This window comes from Oryx dammah, unplaced genomic scaffold, assembly GCF_014754425.2.
Source record: "Oryx dammah isolate SB20612 unplaced genomic scaffold, SCBI_Odam_1.1 HiC_scaffold_2, whole genome shotgun sequence".
Lineage (NCBI taxonomy): Eukaryota > Metazoa > Chordata > Mammalia > Artiodactyla > Bovidae > Oryx > Oryx dammah.
The window spans coordinates 98,211,137-98,231,157 of NW_024070186.1; the positions used below are offsets into that span (position 1 = coordinate 98,211,137).

The 20,021-nt window shown below is 38.2% G+C and overlaps 1 protein-coding gene and 1 non-coding gene across 3 annotated transcripts in view; both read right to left on the bottom strand.

Annotated features, from left to right (window-relative positions):
• SIDT1 (SID1 transmembrane family member 1) overlaps positions 1–20,021 on the bottom strand; it is a 109,120-nt gene that overhangs the window by 41,393 nt on the left and 47,706 nt on the right. For both annotated transcript variants that reach the window (XM_040224116.1, XM_040224124.1), the window contains exons 5-10: positions 18,477–18,578; positions 17,779–17,862; positions 15,759–15,846; positions 14,127–14,198; positions 13,452–13,545; positions 1,145–1,188 (exon numbers count right to left, since the gene is read on the bottom strand). In XM_040224116.1, the coding sequence (XP_040080050.1) occupies positions 1,145–1,188; positions 13,452–13,545; positions 14,127–14,198; positions 15,759–15,846; positions 17,779–17,862; positions 18,477–18,578 (484 nt within the window). The remainder of the gene's footprint in view (positions 1–1,144; positions 1,189–13,451; positions 13,546–14,126; positions 14,199–15,758; positions 15,847–17,778; positions 17,863–18,476; positions 18,579–20,021) is intronic.
• Positions 2,836–2,945, bottom strand: LOC120859390. Its single transcript, XR_005720070.1, has one exon. It is a non-coding gene; the product is annotated as a U6 spliceosomal RNA (small nuclear RNA).

A 20,021-nucleotide genomic window follows, 5' to 3' on the forward strand; every position in this document is an offset into this window, starting at 1 on the left:
CTATAAGCAGGCTTGACTGATCTTAGGTAAATAGATTCCTTTGCAGTGACTGGTTTAGAAATAAGTGTATGATCCACTCTAGGCCAATGAAACATGAAAGAAGCTTTTAGGTGCTTCTGAAAAAGTCCTTCCCTCTGGACATTGTCAGTGAGGACCCACCCCACCACCAGCACCGGGGGAAAGCAGAACCAGGGGAATGGCAGGCAGAAGGACCTGAGCCACTGGATTCAGTGAATCCTGAAGCCCACCCTTTTTGCTCAACTTTCAGGGAGACGAAACACTCTTTATTGTTTAAGTATGTTTGAGATAAACTTTGTTGTTACCTGCAGCCACATGAATCCAACTGATGCATCTTTATTTATTTATTTTTTGGATCACTCATTCATTTCTGCTTGCCATCTGAAGAGTACCTCTAGCTCTGAGCTAATTTTCAGAGCCTTCTTGATCTTGTCAACACTAAGTAATTCATGCTGATTTAGGCTTTTTAGAAAATAGGACACATAAAAGGTACCAACTTCCAGTTATAAAATATAAGTCCTGGGGATGTACTGTAAACATGGTGACTAGAGTTAATAATAATGTATTGAATATTTGAAAGTTGCTAAAAGAATTGATCTTAAAAATTCTCACCACAAGAAAAAATTATGTTTGGTGATGGGTCATCTTGGGCTTCCCTGGTAGCTCAGACGGTAAAGCATCTGCCTGCAATGCAGGAGGCCTGGGTTCAATCCCTGGATTGGGAAGATTTCCTGGAGAAAGAAATGGCAACCCACTCCAGTACTCTTGCCTGGAAAATTCCATGGATGGAGGAGCCTGGTAGGCTACAGTCCATAGGATGGCAAAGGGTAGGACACAACTGAGGAACTTCACTGGTGGTGATGGATGTTAATTAAATTTCTAGTGGTGATCATTTTGCAATCTATACAAGTATAGAATCATGTTGTATACCCAAAACTTATAGTGTTATATGATTGGTTCTTACTAACTCTGCTTTCTGTAGAAAGACTGCAGACTAGACCACTCTGGGGGGATGGGAATCAACAGAGGATCTGGAAATCACAGAAGTCAGAGAGACAGAAGTACCACATGGGATATTATCTTTTACTTGACATCAGTTCGAATTGAAACCAGGGGTTTTTCTTACCATCATTGGAACCAAAGCTTCCATCAGTGGATTTTCTCCGAAACCTGCAGACAAGACATACACATGTTCCTAAAACAGCAAAAACCTCAGCATTTTATGTTTGTTCCCATAGACTTTGTTGCAGATTTCTCTGCTGGGATCTCAAATGGGCCTTTGGATGTACAGAAATTGGAACTCTTAACACACTGCTGGTAGAACTGTAAAATGGAGCAGCCACTTTGAAAACCCATTTGGCAGTTCCTCAAAAAAGTAATCCTACAGATGCAATGTGACCCAGCAATTCCACACCTAGGCACATACATGCCATTTGTTTCCACATTCATTTATTTTCAGATCATTCACATGCCATAAAATTCATCCTTTAATGTGCAGAATTCAACCGATTTTAGTATGTTCGCAAAGTTGGGCAACCATCACTACGTCCAGAACATTTTCATCATCACCCAAAGAAATCTCAAACAATAGCAGTCACTCCGCATTCTCTATTCCCCCCTGCCCCGGGGAACCACTAATGTACTTTCTGCTGCTATAAAATTGCCTATTCTGGATATTTCATGTATAAATGGAATTATATTGTATGTGGTCTCTTTGGCTTCTCTCACTTAGCATAATGCTGTGTGGTAGCATGAATGAATACCTAAGTCTTTTTTAAATGTTTAATTTTACTGGAGTATAGTTGAGTCATAATGCTGTACTAGTTTCAGGTGTACAGCAAAGTGATTTAGTTGTACATACACATACATTCATTCTTTTTTAGTTTTTTTTCCCATATAGGTTATCACAGAATATTGAGTAGAGCTTCCTGTGTTACACAGCAGGTCCTTGTGGATTATCTACCTTAGGTATAGTAGTATGTGTGTGTCCATCCCAAGCTCCTGATTTATCCCTCCACCCCATCTTTCCTCTTTTGTAACCAGAAATTTCTTTTTGATATCTGTAAGTCTGTTTCTGTTTTGTAAATGAGTTTCATTTATATCTTTTTAAAAAATGAGATTCCACATAAGAGTGATATCATATTTTTCTTTCTCTGTCTGACTTAGTGTGATAAACTCTAGGTCCCTCCATGTTACTGCAAATGGCATTATTTTGTTCATTTTCGTGGCTGAGTAATATTCCATTATGTGTGTGTGTGTGTCTGTCTACACACACACACACACACCCCATATCTTCTTTTTCCATCCCTCTGTTGATGGACACTTAGGTTGCTTCCATGTCTTGGCTATTGTAAACAGTGCTACAATGAACATCAGGGTGCATATATCCTTTCAGATTATGATTTTCTCTGGATATATGCTGAGGAGTGAGATTGCTGGACCATATGGTAATTCTATTTTTTCTTCTTTATTTTTTAAACTATGAAAGTATAACAACACATTTATAAGAGATTCCAAAAATACAAAACAAAGTTACATATAGTTCCACTATATATTACAATTATTTCTTAAAGTAGGTAAATTAAGATTTTTAGTTGGAGTTTCAACATCAAACTCTCAAAAATTAATAGAATGTATAGACAGAAATGTAAAAGGAAAAATCCCAGAGGGATGGTATAGGGAGGTGGGAGGGGGGTTCAGGATGGGGAACGCATGTACACCTGTGGCGGATTCATGTCAATGTATGGCAAAACCAATACAATATTGTAAAGTAATTAGCCTCCAATTAAAATAAATAAATTTATACTAAAAAAAGAGAAAAATATGGAACACTTCACGAATTTGCATGTCATCCTTGTGCAGGGGCCATGCTAATCTCTATCTCTGTATCGTTCCAATTTTAGTATATGTGTTGCCCAAGTGAGCACTGGTAGTTGTATTTTTAGTTTCTTAAGGAACTTGAATACTGTTCTCCATGATGACTGTATCAATTTACATTCCCACCAATAGTGTAGGAGGGTTCCCCTTTCTCCAAACTGTCTTCAGCATTTATTGTTTGTAAACTTAAAAAAAAATACTCATTTGATTGCTTGCAGTCTTAGTTGCAGCACTCGGGGTCTTTTGCTGCAGTGCACAGACTCTCTAGCTGTGGTGAATGGGCTCAGTAATTGTGACGTGGGGGCATAGTTGCTCTTCAGCCCAATCAGGGATCAAACACACATCCAAGGTGTTTGATACACGTGTGATCCCTAGCTGCATTGTAGGGTGGATTCTTCACAACTGAACCAGCAGGGAAGTCCCTATTGTTTGTAAACTTTGATGATGACCATTCTGATTGGTGTGAGTTGATATCTGTATGTAATTTTGATTTGCATTTCTCTGATACTGATGTTGAACGTCTTTTCATGTACTTTCTGGCCATCTCCATGCCCTCTTTGAAGAAATGTCTATTTAGATCTTCTGCCCATTTTTTTGATTGGTTTTTTTTTTTTTTTTTTAGACATAGAGCTGCATGAGCTGTTTGTATATTTTGGGGATTAATCCCTTTTTGGTCACTTCATTTACAAATACTTTCTCCCATTCTTTGGTTGTCTTTTTGTCTTGTTTAGGATTTCCTTTGCTGTGCAGAAGCTTTTAATTAGGCCCTGTTTGTTTATTTTTGTTTTTATTTTTATTACTCTAAGAGGTGGATCAAAAACAGATTGCTACAATTTACGTTAAAGAATGTTCTGCCTATGCTTTTCCTCTGAGTTTTATAGTGTCCAGCTTTTACATTTAGGTGTTTGATCCGTTGTAGTTTTTTTTTTTTTTGTGTGTGTGTGTGTGTGTGTGTACAGTGTTAGAGAATGTTCTAATTTTATTTTTTTACATGTAGCTGTCCAGTTTTCCCAGCACCACTCATTGAAAATACTTAAATCTTTTTATGGCTGGATAATCATAGCTATTGTATGGATATACCAAGTGTATTTGTTTATACTTGATGTACACTTTGACTGTTTCCACATTTTAGCTGTCATGAATAGCACTGCTATGAATATTTGTGTGCAATTTTTTTTTGTGGATATGTGTGTTAAATTCTCTTGGGTATATATCTAGGAATGGAAGTGCTTGATATGAGGTAACTCTATGTTTAACTTTTTAAAGCTGTTTTCCACTGCAGCTTGATAGCAAGAACTATTTTATATTCCTACTAGCAATGTAGAAGTTTCTAATTTCTCTGACATCATTATTAACTCTTGTTATTTTTCTAGTAAAATTTTTTATTGTAGCCATCCTAGTGGATATAATGTGATATCTCACTGTAGTCTGACTTGCATTTCCCTGATGGCTAATGATGTTAAACATCTTTTCATATGCTTATTGGCCATTTATATATTTTCTTTGGAGAAACATCAATTTAATTAAAAAAGTCCCTTTTAAAATTAGGATATTTTTATTTTTATCATTGGGTTGGAAGGATTCTTAGTATAGTTGTGGATACTAGACTATTATGGATATATGATTTACAGACTTTTTTGTGTGTGTTGTATTTTCACTTTCTTGATAATGTCCTTTAAAAATACAAAAGTTTTAATTTTGATGAAGTCCAACTTACCTATTTTTTCTTTTGTTACTTGTGCTTTGGGTGTCATATCTAAGAAACTGTTACCTAATCCCAGGTCACAAAGATTTACTCCTGTATTTTCTTCTAAGAATTTTATAAATTTGACTCTTTTATTTAGATCTTTGTTCTGTTTAGAGTTTACTTTTTTGTATGTTCTGAGGTAGTGCTGAAGCTGAAACTCCAATACTTTGGCCACCTGATGCGAAGAACTGACTCATTTGAAAAGACCCTGATGCTGGGTAAGATTGAAGGCAGGAGGAGAAGGGGATGACAGAGGATGAGATGGTTGGATGGCATCAGCGACTCGGGACATGAGTTTAAGTAAGCTCTGGGAGTTGGTGGTAGACAGGGAAGCCTGGTGTGCTATAGTCCAAGGGGTCATAAACTGAGTGACTGAACTGAACTGAACTGAGGTAGGGGAACAAGTTCATTCTTTTTCATGTGGAAGCCTAAGTGTCTCAGTAGTATTTGTTGAAAAGAATATTGCTGTTTCATTGAATTGTCTTGGTATATCCTTGTCAAAAATCAATTGACCATAAGTATAAGGGTTTATTTCTGAACTTTCAATTTAGTTTCACTGATCTATACGTCTTATGTCAGTGCCAGAGGATTTTTTTTAAAGTATTTATTTATTTGACTGCACTGGTTCTTGGTTGCAACATCTGGGATGTTTTAGTTGTGGCATGCGAACTCTTAGTTGAGGCATGTGGGATCTAGTTCCCTGACAAGGAATCAAACCCAGGCCCCCTGCACTGGGAGTTCAGAGTCTTTGTTCTTTTTGCCATTATTATTTTTCCTATTTGGGATCCCTTGCATTCCCATATGAATTTTAGGATCAGTTTATCAATTTTTGGAAGACAGTCAGCTGAAACTTTCATAGGAATTGTGTTGAATTTGTGGATCAGTTAGAGGAATATTGCCACATCTTTTAGTTTATATCACTGCTATAACAAATTATCACAATATTATGGTTTACAACAATACACATTTATTATTTTCAGTTCTGGATGTCAATTCTAAAATGAGTCTTATGTGGCTAACATTAAGATATCAGCAGGGCTGCATTCCTTCCGAAAACTCCAAGGAAGAATCCATTTCTTTGCCTTTTCCAACGTCTAGAGGTAGCCTGCATTCCTTGAGGCATGGCTCCTTCCCCATCTTCATATATGTTACTCTAACCTCACCTTTCCTCATCATACCTTCTCCTAGTTTGACTCTCTTGCCTTTCTCTTATAAGGACCCTTGTGATTACATTAGAATGTATAATTACATTATACATTACACAGATAATCTAGGATAATCGCCATAATTATATCGCATCTGTAAAATCTCTTTAGACGTGTAAAGAACATGGTCACAGGTTCTAAGTATTAGAACATGGACATCTTTTGGGGGCCCTATTCTGTCTACTATACCATTTTAACAATATTACGTCTTCTAATTCATGAATACAGCATGTCTTTTCATATATTTAGATTTTCTTTAATTTCTTTCAAGGACATTTGTAGGTTTCAATGTACAAGTCTTATATTTAATTTGTTAAATTCTTTTCTTAAGTATTTTATTTTTTTGATGCTATTGTAAATAGATCATTTTCCTGATTTCATGTTTGAATTGTATATTTGCTAGTGTATAGAAATACAATTGATTTCTGTATATTGATCTTGTATCCTATAATTTTGGTAAACTCAAGGGTTTTTTTAGAGATAATGAAAGTTAGATAGTGGTGATGGTTGTGTAACTATGAATATACCAAAACCATTGAATTTTTAAAAGGAGTAGATTTTATGGTTTATGAATTATATCTTAATAAAGTCACTAATGTGTTTGTTCTCTAGCTGAAGTTTTTTTTTTTTTAATTAATTGCTTGCCTCCTTATCTGTCTTCCTTTTGTACAATGTAAGTTCTATTAGAGCAGGGATCTAGAATGTCTTATTCATCACTGAATCCCTAATCTTTGGGACAGGGCCTGACACCCAGGAAAGGATAAGTAAACATTTGTTGAGTCATATCATTAAGGAGAGCAGTTACAATTGGGTCTGATGGGTCTAGCTGGCAAATGAGGCTCTAGTGAAGTCCCTCTAAAAAAAAAGCAAGTTTAGTGATATTAACCAGCAAGCAATTATACAAACTGATAAAAGATGATTGGGTTTGTATTAATTGGCTTTACCCACATTCGCCCTAGGTTTTGGAGCTGATAAAATTCTTTATTAGAGAAGTTCAGTGATTTACAAAGCTAATGTGAGGCAGGCAGTATATAATGAATAAAGGAAAAAAGAGTAAATGAGAACTATTCTAGATTGGTTGAAAAATGGCTACACTTCTTGTATTCAGCTCATTCAATCAAAAATGGAGTCTGTATCTTCACCTCTTGCATCTGAACTGGGGTCATAACTTGATTTGACCAAGGACACCAAGGGGAAGTGATATTGTGCCCCTTTAAAGCCTACACTTTAAGGAAGCCCTGCATTTTTGTGCCGTTTCTCTTGGAGATACAATAAACCAGGGCTTGACTGCTGGAGGATGAAGGGCAAAGTACAGCTGAGGCCAGTCTGGAAGAGCCAGTGCTTCTCTAATCTGCCCAGTAATTTCACATTATGACCACCTCAGCTGAGATCTCTGAAACATAGTGCATGCGTGCATGCTAAGTCACTCAGTCAGGACCGACTCTGTTTGAGCCTATTATGGACTGTAGACTGCCAGGCTTCCCTGTCCATGGGATTCTCCAGGCAAGAATACTGGAGTCGGTTGCCACGCCCTCCTCTAGGGGATCTTTCCAACCCAGGGATCGAATCCACATCTCTTGTTTCTCCTGCACTGCAGGCAGGTTCTTTACCACAAGTGCTACCTGGGAAGCCCCAGAGCCTAGTCCAGAGTCCAAATTAGCAGAATCATCCAGCTGACCCATAGATTTGTGAGCAAATATAAATATGTATTGCTGTATGCCATTGAGTTTTTATGGTTGATTTTTATGCAGTGTTATTGTGGTAACAGATAATACAGGAATCAACAGGACAAGTAATCAGTATTATGCACTTTGAATTCAATGTCTGGCAGGGTGACTGAGAGGATGGAATGAGAGACATGGATGCAGTCAGTGCTTGACTCAGAGTATCATTGCAGGGGCTCCATAAATACTTGTTAAATGAACTGTAGCTCGGAGGTGGGAGGGAAATGGAGTTGAGCAAAAAAAAAACATTAAAAAAGAAAAAGAAAAAGGAAAACCAGAAAAAAGCATAAAACCAGTTTGGATTCTGAGCTCCCTGAGGACAGGAGCCATGTCTCTAATCAATGTTTTCACCCTCATCTCATAGCATGTGCTGCAAACACTACAGGTATTCGTAATAAGGAACAGGAGGCTCAACAAGCAAATGGTATTCTGCTCCAGGACTGGCTTCACTTGCTTTTGTAGAAAACTTTGTGATTTCTGCTCAGTTCAATGAAGGAAGAGTTCTGTTAGCATCTTCTCTCATTCTGTTTCCCTAGATAGATGCCAAGAGTTCTCATGTCTCCAGATCTCTATTTTCAGTTTGCCTGTATTTGGAAAGATTCTGTGTTTGTGCAGCTGACTGTAGCATGGTAATCTGGAGTGGCCAGAGATTTCAATAGAGCCTTAGGCCACAACTTTTAAAACCTATGTTCACTTCAGCAGGCTGCATAACAGCTTTAGCGACATTGATATGCAGTTATTAACTTAATTTTTCTGTCTGTCGTATTGTTGATTATGTCTGCTAGGTAACTAAAGAGGTAAAATCCTATTTTCTAAAATCTAAAACATCAGTGGTAGAGACAGTTTTCCTAAGAGAGGCAGAAAAGATGAACTTCTTTTTCCATGACACTAGAACCCATCTGAATCAAAGTTGGCAGCTTTTTGGACCCTTTTTAAATTGAATCCATGCTGGGGTGCCAGGCTTTGGATCTGGTCTCCTTAATTAGGACTGTTTTTCCTCACATGCCCTGCCTATTCTGGTCCCATCTTGACCTGCTTGCTTTAGGAGCTAAGACTCTGGAGCCAGACTCAGTTCAGTTCAGTTCAGTCGCTCAGTCGTGTCCAACTCTTTGTAACCCCATGAACCCCAGCTCGCCAGGCCTCCCTGTCTATCACCAACTCCTGGAATCTACCCAAAGCCAGGTCCATTGAGTCAGTGATGCTGTCCAACCATCTCATCCTCTGTCATCCCCTTCTCCTCCTGCCTTCAATCTTTCCCAGCATCAGGGTCTTTTCAAATGAGTCAGCTCTTCGCATCAGGTGGCCAAAGTATTGGAGTTTCAGCTTCAACATCAGTCCTTCCAATGAACACCCAGGACTGATCTTTAGGATGGACTGGTTGGATCTCCTTGCAGTTCAAGGGACTCTCAAGAGTTTTCTCCAACACGACAGTTCAAAAGCATCAATTCTTCGGCATTCAACTTTCTTCACAGTCCAACTCTCACATCCATACATGACCACTGGAAAAACCGTAGCCTTGACTAGATGGACCTTAGCCAGCAAAGTAATGTCTCTGCTTTTGAATATGCTATCTAGGTTGGTCATAACTTTTCTTCCAAGGAGCAAGCGTCTTTTAATTTCATGGCTGCAATCACCATCTGCAGTGATTTTGGAGCCCCCCAAAATAAAGTCTGACACTGTTTCCATTGTTTTCCCAACTATTTGCCATGAAGTAATGGGACTGGATGCCATGATCTTAGTTTTCTGAATGTTGAGCTTTAGCCAACTTTTTCACTCTCCTCTTTCACTTTCATCAAGAGGCTCTTTAGTTCTTCTTCACTTTCTGCCATAAGGGTGGTATCATCTGCATATCTGAGGTTATTGATATTTCTCCCAGCAATCTTGATTCCAGCTCATCCAGCCCAGCATTTCTCATGATGTACTTTGCATATAAGTTAAATAAGCAGGGTGACAATATACAGCCTTGACGTACTCCTTTTCCTATTTGCAACCAGTCTGTTGTACCACGTCCAGTTCTAACTGTTGCTTCCTGACCTGCATACAGGTTTTTCAAGAGGCAGGTCAGGCGGTCTGGTATTCCAGTCTCTTTCAGGATTTTCCACATAGTCCACACAGTTCACAGTTGTGATACACACAGTCAAAGGCTTTGGCATAGTCAATAAAGCAGAAATAGATGTTTTTCTGGAATTCTCTTGCTTTTTTGATGATCCAGCCAGACTGCCTGGGTTCAAATCCCATCTCCTTCATTTAGTGGCTGTAGATTCTTGGTCAAATTACTTAACCTCTTAATACCTCAGTTTTCTTAACTGTCAAATAATAATAATAATACTAGTACTTACTGTTGTCGAGATTTAGATGAAATAATCTACTTAGAAGCCCCAGTGCAGTGCCTGGCATAGAGCAAGTATTTGTTCTGTGTTAGTGGTTATGATCTAATTAATTAATTGAGCTGATAACCAGTTAATGTATATATACTTTCAGGGTGTATTTGCCTGTAGACTGGTGTTTTTGTTTTTAACATTTTTTATTTGAAAATAATTTCAAATTTTTGGAGAAGCCATAAGAATAGACTATAGAATACCCAAGTATTGTTACCTAGATTCACTTATTGTTAGCATATTACTCCCTTTGCTATACCATTCTTTGTCTTTGAGTGCATGTGTGTGTTTTCATATATGTGTGTTAGTTGCTCAGTCGTGTCCAACTCTTTGCTACCCAATGGACTGTAGCCCACCAGGCTCCTCTGTCCATGGGATTTTCCAGGCCAGAATACTGGAGTGGGTTGTCATTTCCTTCTCCAGTTTTCACATATAGGTATATATAAATTGGGGTGAACTATTTGAAAGTAAATTGCATATGTCATCAATTCCACATCCGCTGGATCATGGAAAAAGCAAGAGAGTTCCAGAAAAATATCTATTTCTGCTTTATTGACTATGCCAAAGCCTTTGACTGTGTGGATCACAATAAACTGTGGAAAATTCTGAAAGAGATGGCAATACCAGACCACCTAACCTGCCTCTTGAGAAATCTGTATGCAGGTCAGGAAGCAACAGTTAGAACTGGACATGGAACAATAAACTGGTTCCAAATAGGAAAAGGAGTACATCAAGGCTGTATATTGTCACCCTGCTTATTTAACTTATATGCAGAGTACATCATGAGAAACGCTGGACTGGAAGAAACACAAGCTGGAATCAAGATTGCCAGGAGAAATATCAATCACCTCAGATATACAGATGACACCATCCTTATGGCAGAAAGCGAAGAGGAGCTAAAAAGCCTCTTGATGAAAGCAAAAGAGGAGAGCGAAAAAGTTGGCTTAAAGCTCACAATTCAGAGAATGAAGATCATGGCATCCAGTCCCATCACTTTATGGGAAATAGATGGGGAAACAGTGGAAACAGGGTCAGAATTTATTTTGGGGGGGGCTACAAAATCACTGCAGATGGTGACTGCAGCCATGAAATTAAAAGACGCTTACTCCTTGGAAGAAAAGTTATGACCAACCTAGATAGCATATTCAAAAGCAGAGACATTATTTTGCCAACTAAGGTCCGTCTAGTCAAGGCTATGGTTTTTCCAGTGGTCGTGTATGGATGTGAGAGTTGGACTGTGAAGAAGGCTGAGCACTGAAGAATTGATGCTTTTGAACTGTGGTGTTGGAGAAGACTCTTGAGAGTCCCTTGGACTGCAAGGAGATCCGACCAGTCCAATCTGAAGGAGATCAGCCCTGGGATTTCTTTGGAAGGAATGATGCTAAAGCTGAAACTCCAGTACTTTGGCCACCTCATGCGAAGAGTTGACTTATTGGAAAAGACTCTGATGCTGGGAGGGATTGGGGGCAGGAGGAGAAGGGGATGACAGAGGATGAGATGGCTGGATGGCATCACTGACTCGATGGACGTGAGTCTGAGTGAACTCCGGGAGTTGGTGATGAACGGGGAGGCCTGGTGTGCTGCGATTCATGGGGTCACAAAGAGTCGGACACAACTGAGTGACAGAACTGAACTGAACTGAAATACTTCCAGAGACTAAAATAGTCTCCTATATAATCCCAGTGTAGTTGTCAAATTCAATACACTTAACATTGATATGAGATTCTTATCTTGTCTGTATTACAGTTGTGCCAATTGATCCAATAATGTCCTTTACAGCGTATTTTTCTTTTAGTAAAAGATCCAGTCTGAGATCAGATATTGTGTTTAGTCATCATGTGTCTTCAGTCTCAGTCAATCTGGAACATTTCCGTAGCTAATTTTTGTCTTTTGTGACACGTTTTAATAGAATGTTCAACATTTTGAGTTGGTCTAGTTTTTCCCTCATGATTATAGTAAAAATGGGCTTTTCTGGCTGGAATACTACACAAATGAAGCTGTGTCCTTTTCAGAGTATCACACCTGGAAGTGTCCATCTTCCCTTTGGTCATATTAATATTCATCACCCTGTCAATCCAATTTCTCCTCTGTATAGTTAGTATTTTTCCCTTATAACTTCCAAGCTTTTTGTGGGGAATCACTTTGAGGCCATGCAAATATCTTGATCCTTATCAGATTTTCCTCCTAGCTTTAGTATTCATTGATGATTCTTAACCTGATCTATGCAAAATACTGATTTTCCAATTCTGAGACTCTCTCCTTATTTACCAGTCAGTGTTTGGTGTTCTGCTGTAGGCAAGGGTCCTCCCTCCTATGTCAATATTTGCTAATGGCTCCTTTCCCTAATGTAGAAATGTTTTAGTAATTTTGTTGAATTCATTGAATGTATATATGCAAGTATTTAGGTCTTTCCTTTCCTCCTACCTTCCTCCTTCCCTCCCTCCTCCCCTCCCTCCCTTTTTTTCCTTCCTCTCTCCCTTATTGATAAGGATTCATGAATTTCTTGTTTTCTCAGTGGTTTATAATTCACTATTCTCCTTATTTTAGTGCTCAAATTGTCCCAGATATGGTCAATGGTTTTTGAAGTCAGTTTCTCAGTTGCAAAGCTTCATAAAGATCAAAGAGGGATTCATTTCAGAGGTAGGCCTGTATCACTGAGAAGTTGTATTGCTGTGGTAGCTGTAAGGTTTTTCTTCAGATGAGGCGAATCTTTGCCAATAATCTGAAAACTCTACATTGGCTTTGTTTACTTTAGATGCTCAAGAGGAGAGAGAACACTTGTTTATTGTACCTCCTGCCATTCCTTTGTAGTTGTTTCACAGAGACCAGGACAAACTATGGAATTCTCAAGTTCAGGCTTGTTCAGAGATACAAGGAAAGACTGCAACTCTTTTTCACTGGGGGCTCCGAACTCTTGGGAAGGGAAATCTCCTTGGTCAAATTACAGCCTAATTATCTCCTTTTTTTCCTCTCAGGGGATATTTTGACTGTAAAATTGATGCTGTAACAGTCAAGAAGCACCTGGAATATGGTGTCACAGCATGTTTATTACTCCTGGCACTTATTACATCACAGGATTTATTTTAGGCATTAATTCTACTTTTTGATGGAATGTTCAAAGCTGTTTCTCAATCTCCATGTTAGGTGAAACTGATTTCCTACATTCCATAAGATCTACACTGAGCATTTTGTGTTCTAAAAAATACCCAAGCTGCCTTTCTGTTGAAGTTTCACTAACTATGAAAATAGCTATCACTACCACCACTTACTCTGTGTAGGACATTGATATAAACACTGCACTTATACTCATCTGTGAGGTAAATTATTATCTCATTTTACCGATGAGGAAAGTGAAGTACAGAAAGATTAAGTAACTTGCCCAAGATCACACAGTGGCTAAGGTAGAGCTGAATCCAGTCAGTATGACTCTAAAGTCTAATGTGCTAACTGCTAAGCAGAGACAGGAGAAGGGGGTTGACATTTCTTGAAGATCTTGACATACCTGATACAATGGATGAATGCAACAAACAGGCATCCCAAGTAGAAGGAGAAGAAGATGAGGAAACTGAGAAGAATGGATTTCACATAAACGGATCCTGAGGGAAGAGAAATAGCTCTGGTCAGGATGTCCTCAGGAGAAAAGAGAACCATGTTTGGGACAGGAAAGCTTAACAGGCCCATCTGCATCATACCCATTCTTAAATCCTAAGATAATCCCATTCAAAGCAGGGAAGCTATTGGAGCTCACCTAGTCATTGTCCATAAATGTCTGTCTTTTACAGTGATGACTTCCTCAGGGAAGCTGGGAGGGACTTCCTATACACAAAGCCGTAACTGACTTCCCTTTCTTTCTGTAAGGAATTTAACAAAATGCTTTCATTCTCTCTTCTATCTCTAAGGTAAACGTTAGTTTTTTTGTGATGTTTCTCTGGAAGGATGACATTAGCACTGAAGGACATGATCTCCTTCCTGACAGGAATCTCTCCACTGAATGCTGGTACAAGGAGAAGAGGGCAGCAGAGCATGGTGATTAGATAGCATCACTGACTCAATGGACATGAATCTGAGCAAACTCTAGGAGATGGTGAAGGACAGGGAAGCCTGGTGTGCTTCTGTCCATGGGGTCGCAAAGAGTTGGACACAGCTTAGTGACTCAACAATAACAACCAAAACTGACCTTTAATGGAAGGAACAATGGTCACTTGAAGATTCTTTGCACGTTGTAGATTCCAAGTCTGGTTTTCCTTTTCTGGTAAAAAAAGAACAAAGCACAATGGGTCAGATACTATGTTCCTGGCCTCTCATCTGAACAGTTGTTTAAAAACTATCCAGGATGAATTCTGGTTGCTAAATTTTCTTTTAGCAAGAGCTATATGAAAACCAAACCACCAAACCCTCAAACCATCTAATACTCTTTGGTTAAAACTTTCCATTTGACCTCAGTTTGGGTGCATTTTGGTAGCACTAAGTGACTTAATTGAGAATGTAGTATTTCTTAAATGAAGAAGTCTTGACCTTTCTGCTCATATCACATATAACTCAATATACCATGGAAATCTGAGGAAAACAGCTGCAAAAATAGAGAGCTCCTTCATCTTTTGGTTTCCATTTTTCTAGCCAGTGAGAATTTGTTTTTCTTATATAGCCATTAAAGGATTTGTAGTTTACAAAAACACTGGATGTTGGCAAAACTCTAGAGCTATGTAACTAAGAGATTAAAGAATATATGAGGAGGCCCAACCGGGAGGGGATATATGTATACATTCGGCTGATTCACATTGTTGTTCAGCAGAAACTAACACAACATTGTAAAGCAAATATATTCCAATAAAAATTAAAACAGGGCTTAAAAACAAGAATACATGAGAAGAAGATTCACCTGAATACCAAGAGAACAGTGTTACACTCAACAGTAAACACTCTCCACGTTGGTCACATATGGCCCATCAGCTGTTGAGGGGTCCATGTTTTCAGTCAACAGCCTTTTCCATCGCCATGGTAATTAGTGGGTAGTTGCCCACAGCCACTGTATTGTGCCTAAGAGCTTGGGTAGGTTGTCAGTTGGGATAAGTTGCCCTACTTTGCTTACTTACTATCTTGAAAGGTACAATTTTGGCAGTGGGGATTGAGAATTCTGACTTTTCCTGGGGAAATGATGACTACTGATAAATATAGGTGGCTCCATTACTGCTAGCTACCAAAATGACCTTAGAAAATGGACCTCGATTTGCTGTATTAAGGTCATTATTTCATGTGTGTGTGTGCGCACACGTGCGCGCGTGTGTGTTAGTCACTCAGTCATGTCTGACTCTTTGCAACCCCATGGGCTATAGCCCACTAAGCTCCTCTATCTGTGGAATTCTCCAGACAAGAATATTGGAGTGGGTAGTCATTCCCTTCTCCAGGGAATCTTCCTGACTCAGGAATTGAACCTGGGTCTCCTGCATTGCCAGGGAATTCTTTACCATCGGAGCCACCAAGGAAGCCCCATTACTTCTTAGAGTAAATACTTGTTGAGTAAAGAGCCAACTTACCTCATATAGTCTGAGGAAGTACAAGACTTTGAAAAGATTCAAGGTGGTAAATGGCATTTTGAAGTATCAATAATGTCTTGAGATCTATTATTTTCTTCTCTTTATTTTTTTCTCAAGTACATCTCAGACTGCCTTGTCAAGCCATTGCTGATAACCCTGACTTACTAGAGATGGTTGAAAGGGATCAGAAGGGGCCAAAATGAACTTTTTGGTTCGTTTCCATTCCATTCCATTATGTTTTTCTACATAGCCAAACATTCCTCACTGTTGCTTACCCTGGATGAAGAAAGATCCTCCACAGGCATAATCTTCAGGCTTTATCACAAACACCACAAAGAACTGCTCACCTGGAAAATCCTTCTTCTGCGTAAGACATAAAGATAGTCAGAAGAAGGGAGAAAATTCATAGTGGTGGGGGCAAAAAGAAGGAAAGAGAAAAAAAGTAAAGTTCAATTCACCCTCTCCCTAACTCCTTAGGAAGGATTCACACATTCCCATGATCTACTCCAGGTTATCCATAATAAAATAATTGTTATATCCAAGAAATTATGTAGATATACTCTTCTGATTTCAGTCTGTCTTGTGCCCACTTGAGTGCTTAGAATTGTATAAAATATATGTCAACAGCCTATGTTTAATAACTAATACTTACATATTAAATTCTTCAATAAACTTTATTTTTAGAGCTGTTTTTAGCTTTTTATAGTGTTTTTATCTTAAAATTCAATGATAAATGACTTTCTGAAAAGTCATTCAGTCAGCAGACAAATAAATAATTTAGGTCAGGGAAGCAAATACTCAAGTTAGGAGACTTGAGTTATAGTCCTGACTTTGACTTTCTCTGAGTGAGCTTCTTTGTGTTCCAGTTTTTTATCCATGAATGAAGCATGGTTGACAAGATAATCTTTAAGATCTAGTATATTTATACAATCTTGACTTTATATTATTCCCAAATTTCTGATGTTTAACCTATCCAGAAAATGGCCCAAGACTGAATCAGGAGTCCAGAGAGACGTACTAATTTGTTGCCAAATACATCCAGAGTAAGAAAGTACTGATACACTTTGTTCTTCATTAATTTACTGTCCAGATGGTGTAAAAATCCGAGTTTCCTATTATGCTTATTTTTTGTCCTTTTAGATTTGGGACTATATAATACTGAGGTGCTAAGGGAAAAAACACTAAAACAAGAGCAGATATTTGAGATATCAAATAATCTATGCCAAAACCAATACAGAATTGTAAAGTAAAAATTAAAAATAAATAAATAAATAAATTTAAAAAAAAAAAAGAGAGAGACATTAAAAATTAAAGCCTGACTAATAGAAGTTTTTAGGTCTGATACTTAAATTATAATTAACCCCTCCTCACTCATGACCTGCTATTCAATAAACAGTATCTCCTTACCTAGAGAACATATCAAATTGCAGGTACCTCAAGTAAATACCACTCTAAAGGCAGGAACAGAATCTCTTTGAAAATATGCTGACATGATGTGTATATATTTTTGCTATAAAATTATCACTGAAACAAAAACTTAATTATAATACCCAAAGGGCAAACTTCTACACAAATGTGGTTCATATTTCTTTGAACTTACCCATTCTGTCTAGAGTTGAAGTCCTCTTTTGGTTACTGTCACTAGTACAAATTATCAAAATACGTGTCTTTTAAATTGAAATCTTACTGTTTTCAGGTGTCTCAGTGGTAAAGAATCTGCCTGCCAATGCAGGAGACACAGGAGATTCAGATTTGATCCCTGGATTGGAAAGATCCCCTGGAGGAGGATATGGCAACCCACTCTAGTATTCTTGCCTGGACAATTCCATGGACAGAGGAGCCTGGTGGGCTGCAGTCCATAGGGTTGCAAAGAGTAAGCAACTGAGCATGCATGCAAACGTAGCTGATTTACAATACTGTTTTAGTAGAATATATTTAGTTGTTTTGAATTGATCAGATAAACCTTATGCTAAATTGGCACCCCCTTCATTGAGTAGACTGGAATCTTTCACCCTTACCTCTGTAAGCAATCTGTCAGACACCTCTCCTGCTGCATCACAGGTTCGCAAGAGTCCCCAAGGGGAACAGGGCACCTGGTAGAGTAGCATTATCCACCAGGTATAGCAATCTTGGTTTTGAAATCAATCAGAAAGGAAAGAGATTCAGTATACACAGTGAGCGGTAGTCCTTTAGGTTTCTCTAAATTCAGTGGGTGACCAAACTGGCTCAGTAGGTAACCTGATTATAAACTGTGCATTGTCACTGATGATGATGCCCACAGAAGTGATGTCTCACCTGCAGTGTGATGGCAGCTTTCTTAGTCATGGACTGGTAGACGCCATTAAATTCCACATTGTGGTCAAGATCGTATACTGGGCACTGTCATGTGCATGGGGGATAAAAAGGAAAATATCACTAATATCATATATACATGCCACACATACCACCTGGATCACAGAGGAGGGGGTCCTGACTGAGCCAGAACCATGAAGAGTTTCCTCCCAGAACAGTCATGAAATAGTTTTCCTAAAATTTGGTGCCTTGTCCTCTGAAGTCAAGGTCACTTAATATTAAAGAGAACATAAAAGATCTGTCTTAAAGTATATCACACCTTTCCCATATTTTATTAATACTTTATGAGACAGAAAGGGCCTAATGACACAACAAAAAATTCAAAGCATGGAACAAGCAGTAGGTTTCTGTTTTCCTTGTGCAGTTCACAACTTGGTCTTCCTTATTTTCTGTCACGATCCTCCTTCCCTCCCTTCCTTCCTTTGTTTATCTTGGTGAAGAGTCAACTTCTCTCTACTTCCCCAGATCAATGTCTATAAACACATACTGTGCACTTGCGTGCACAAGATACAGCTTTTACTATTTAGCAGTCTTGTCAGCAGGAAAAAGTAAGAGGATGAAATGGTGCTCACGCTCTCTCTCATTTATCCTAAGACAATATAAAACTCCATATTGGAAGGCTGACAAGTTATGAAACTCACCATGATATTCTGGACTGAGACAACAGAGCATGGATAAGCCAACGCAGACACGACTTTAATGATAACTGAATCTACGTCTTCAGGAAATTTGTATAGGAAATACTGAGAATAAAAAAAAAGGATTTGTTAATGCTAAGAAATGTTTACAGTCACAAACTATTTTCTCATGAATAAGGTGGTTTCCTCTAATATGAGGCACAAAGTTCAGACATAAATCTCAGGAAGCCTCCAGTAATTCAGCTAGCCATTCATCTCTTGCATATTGAGCAGATAACTCTGTGCAGGGCTCAGATACTAGGAATACAGCCATGAGCAAGACAAAGGAGCCATTTCATACAACATTGCTGTATCACTTTTTATGATATTTATTTCTCAACTAAACTTTGCTACACTTCATTCTAATTGCAACTTAAGAAGATACCCCTACCCTTTGAATCAGAGATATGTGAAATGTAACAGGAAACAAAGTTTACCTCTGTGTGGTCATTTTGAAATATGAAGCTCTTCCTTGAAAGGCAGACAAGCTTGTTCTTCAAGAATCTTAACCACCTTCCCATAGGCAAGAATTAGCACTACACCCACCTTTCCCCTAGACTTTGTGTGTGTGTGTGTGTGTTTTTTTTTTGTTTTGTTTTTGTTTTTTTGGCCAAAGAATCTGTTTCTTGGCTGGAACTCAGTGAGATGACATTTAGATTCAAAGACCAAACCCTACATTTAGGCTCCTGAAATATGTTCACAATTTTGGACAGGCTAAGATATCTTTAGAAGTATTTCTCAAACATCAGAATAAGGAAGCATTTATAATAGAGGTTATACTATTTACCTACTTAGATTATCAATTCACCAGAAAAATTTACTAACTCTAAGTTTTAAACATGTTGCTAATAATGAAGAAAGAGGACTTCTTCCCAGTAATTATAAATATAGTAACTGGTTGAGAAGCTTGACATGAAATACATGAGTAAGACTTTGAGGAAAACCAGACAAAGATGCCACAAAAAAAGAAAACTACAGGCCAGTATCACTGATGAAAATAGATGCAAAAATCCTTAACAAAATTCTAGCAAACAGAATCCAATAACATATTAAAAAGATCATACATCATGACCAAGTGGGCTTTATCCCAGGGATGCAAGGACTCTTCAATATTTGCAAATCAATCAATGTAACACACCACAGTAACAAATTGAAAGATAAAAACCATATGATTATCTTAATAGATGCAGAGAAAGCCTTTGACAAAATTCAACATCCATTTATGATAAAAACCCTCCAGAAAGTGGGAATAGAAGGAACATACCTCAATATAATAAAAGCTATATATGACAAACCCACAGCAAACATTATCCTCAATGGTGAAAAACTGAAAGCATTTTCCCTAAAGTCAGGAACAAGACAAGGGTGCCCACTCTCACCACTACTGGAAGTTTTGGCCACAGCAATCAGAAGAGAAAAAGAAATAAAAGGAATCCAGATTGGAAAAGAAGAAGTAAAACTCTCACTGTTTGCAGATGACATGACCCTCTACATAGAAAACCCTAAAGA